Source organism: Neomonachus schauinslandi, chromosome 14 (genome assembly GCF_002201575.2).
Source record: "Neomonachus schauinslandi chromosome 14, ASM220157v2, whole genome shotgun sequence".
NCBI classification, from domain to species: Eukaryota; Metazoa; Chordata; class Mammalia; order Carnivora; family Phocidae; genus Neomonachus; species Neomonachus schauinslandi.
Window position 1 is genome coordinate 2,620,257 of NC_058416.1, and position 3,647 is coordinate 2,623,903.

General features: G+C 52.0%; 1 protein-coding gene across 1 annotated transcript in view; it reads right to left on the bottom strand.

Moving 5' to 3' along the window:
- Positions 1 to 2,965, bottom strand: part of ZNF236 (zinc finger protein 236) — a 120,628-nt gene extending 117,663 nt beyond the window's left edge. The window contains exons 1-2 of the mRNA XM_044921239.1: positions 2,884 to 2,965; positions 2,390 to 2,445 (exon numbers count right to left, since the gene is read on the bottom strand). Of these exons, the coding sequence (XP_044777174.1) occupies positions 2,390 to 2,445; positions 2,884 to 2,965 (138 nt within the window). The remainder of the gene's footprint in view (positions 1 to 2,389; positions 2,446 to 2,883) is intronic.
- Between the last annotated feature and the right edge of the window lie 682 nt (positions 2,966 to 3,647).

Here is a 3,647-nt window from a genome sequence, read left to right on the forward strand (position 1 = left end):
GCAGGGTGGGGGAGGGAGGAAGGGAGAGAGGAAGGAGGAAGGCAGGGTGGGGGAGGGAGGAAGGGAGAGAGGAAGGAGGAAGGCAGGGTGGGGGAGGGAGGAAGGGAGAGAGGAAGGAGGAAGGCAGGGTGGGGGAGGGAGGAAGGGAGACGGAGGGAGGAGGAAGGAAGGAGGAGAGGGGCGGGCGCGCCACCTGGTGGCAGCCCGCCGCCAGCACGTCCTCAGCCGCAAGGCGGACAGGAGCCCTTCATTAGGCTGACCTCCAGCGCAGCAACCTTGCCAGGCACACACTGGCTGCTTATAATAACAACAGGTAACCTCTACTTACGGAGCAACAACTCGGAGGGGGTTTTCAAGGAATAGATTCTTTTTACAGCTTTGGCTTTACAGGAGCATTGAGCATCTGGTACAGTCTCTCCCGTTCATGGAATGGCATCTTTGTTGGTACATCTGTTACGAAGACTGAACCCATATCGATACATTTGTATTAACTAATACGAATTGCATGCCTTGCATTGAGGCTGACTGCATGGGTTTTGACAAGTGCATGTCAGGTATCCACCGTTACAGCACAGAGAATAGTTTCATCGCCCCCGAATTTCTCTGGGCGCCACCTATTCACCCCCTCCCTTCCCCCACTCCTGAGCCCGGGCAGGGACTGATCCTCACCGTCTCCATAGCCCTGCCTCTCCCAGGACGTCCCAGCGCTGGGATCACACGGTTCGTGGCCATCTCAGGCTGGCTTCTTTCACTGAGGGACTCGCTCTTCACGTTCCTCCGTGAATTCTCCCAGCTTGATGGCTCGTTTCTTTTTAGGACTGAGTAATATCCCACGGTCTGCAAGGACCCCGGTCTATTTATCCATCACCTGTGAAGGACATCTTGGGCACTTCCAGGTCTGAGCAATCATGAACAAACCTGCTATGAACATCTGTGTGCCAGTGCTTCCGTGGACATCATCTTCAAACCCTGCGGGTAAATACCAAGGAGCGGGTCTGCTGGACCGTAAAGTGAATGGGTTTCTCTTTTGTAAAAACGCCCAGCGAGTGCGCGTTCCCGTGCCCCCCCCGTCCCCCGGCACGGTGCCCAGTGTCCTCAGTGTGTGAACGACCGGACAACCCCACAGGCCTGGCCTTTCTGATGGAGCGCAGAGGTGTCTGAGCATTGTTTCTACTTTGCGTCTCCCCACTGACAGATGATATAGAGCATCTTCTCATCAGCTTGTTTCCCATCTGTGTGTCTTCGTTGGTGACATATTTGTTCCAGTCTTTGACCGTTTTTGTAATTGGGCTGTTTGCTTGTTGTTGAGTTTTAACTTTGTATATTTTGGGTACCAGTGCTTTATCAAATATGTGCTTTGCAATATATTTTAATACAAATGAAATCGGTGCACAGATGTTTAAATGAAACATATTTGTTGGGCTGCCACTTAAAATAACCTACACCGTCTGTGGTATGTGTACAACATTTGGGGAAATATTACTTACATCTTCTGATTAAGGTGAAAGAGCAGTAACAGCCGGATGCATTTCCGTGTTCATCTAATTAAAGCCAATAACTGTAAGAGCATCAGGGAAACTCACTTCTCACAGGCTGCAGCCTTGCTTAGACATCGCTGTTTTAAAACTGGTAGACTATTAGGACCCACGGTGCTGGAGGCTTCACGCACACCAACACGCGTCCAACACTATGTGCCTTGGAAACTCACATGCAGATTTAAATTATATTTATTTCAAAGATTTCTGGATAGCTGTTTCAGTCTATTCAGGCTGCTGTACAAAGTACCACAGTCTGGGTGGCTTATACACAACAGAAACTGATTTCTCTCCATCTGGAGGCTGCAGGTCCGAGATCAGGGCGCCCGCATGGTCAGGTTCCGGGTTGCGGCTCCTCTGAGTTGCGGACGGCCGTCTCTCACTGTGTGTCCTCACCTGGTGAAAGGGGCCTCTTTTTGAAGGCGCCGATCTCATTCTTGAGGGCTCCACCTTCACGACCTAATCACCCCCAAAGGCCCCAGCTCCTAATACCATCACCCTGGACACAAACATCTACTCCATGACAATACCTTACTGTAATTACTGCTCTCAGAGGTGGGTCTCGTCATTTTAGACACGCTGCCTATACCAAAGGTGGGTTATAATTTGTGGAGCGAACACCGTGTAACTTTTTGCGGCGTACCAGACCTCTCCGGGAGACACTCTGAACGGGGACGGCGCAGAGAGAACCGTCCTGACAGGAGGCCGGAACTCTTGTGGAGAGCCATCGTTCACTTGTTGTGTGTTAAGTTTCTTAACTTCTCTGAGGCTCAGTTTATTAATCTAAAGTAAGTGACGGCTCATGTTCTGTCTAGCTCTGACGCTTTTATGATTTGATGATTTGGGACGCTTACCTTGAAGACACAGGAAGCTGCTACGTAGGGGAGGGTATGGAAGTAGCAGGACGGGTCTGACGTACAGCCACAAGAGGGAGGAAACCGAAGCCTTCACTTCACCCTCAGCTGAGATCTGAAACAAACCGCACAGCTGAGGGAGGAGCTCTCAGACCCGTCTGAGACGGTTGTGACACCTGCTGAGGAACACCAGGTTGTGCAGAGCCCCACATTTAGCAACAGAAGCGAACACACATAAAACCCAGTGGGAAACCTCCCATGGAAATTTCAGCCTAAAACGAGACAGTTCCCATCATTCTGGGACAGTTACCATCAAAAGTCCAAGCTTCATCCGAAAGCCCAGCCTCAGCCGGACCCACCAGCTCCGGGCACTGGGAAGGCCAACGGGCTGAAGACTCGCCCTTGCCTTGTCTCTTGTGTGGGGAACAGGGAGGATCTTCATCCCTCCCTCAGAGGTTGTTAGGAATTGTCCATGGCCTACCTGGGGTACTTACGGCAGTGCGGTGGCCTCCAGGAGAGGCCGGCCAGGCCCACTTTGGAAGCACTGAGTTCCACGCGGCCATACGGCGGGGCCATCCTGGCTGCCGTGCTGAGTCCCGGAGCCCTGTCCTCGCCCGCGGCCTCCGTCTCCAGGGCCTTACGCTCTTCAGCTCTCCCAGTGACCTCACCCAGTCAGCCGCTGACCATGTCTCTAGAAGCAAAAGGAGGAAGTCAAAAAGCTAGGTGAGACACGGGATATCTCACGGTTGTTGAAATTTCAAATAAGACCCCGAAAGGATAATGGCAGAATTTGTTTTCTTGCGCCAATGAAGCACAAAAGAATTCCTTCTCTCACTGCCTCATCTTCTATATAATGAGTGCATTCGGGGCAGAGGGGTCTTAGCTGGTCCAGCCAAAGGCAGAGCCTGCAACAGAGGCTTCTGTGAGGGTGCTGTATCTGGGGGTGTGACTCTGGGGAAGCAAGCCCAGTGCAATATACTCCCCCGTTGGGGCCACCATGCCCCTGATGGGGGACCGCCTGAGGAGCATTATGAAATGCATCCCAGAGCCATCTGCCTGGCTGATGGAAAGAAAGTCCAAGGGGCCATTTCTACCCTTATGTTTCAGGCTGGATTTTAGCCAAGTAAAGCTTGGCATGAACTGTGCATTGACATAGATCCAGCATGGTTCTCCCTCTGTTGACCGTGGTCATCTGAAATGGGACGTCAAACCCAGAAATAAAAATAGAGTCCCCCAATAACAACAAAACGGGGCCCCG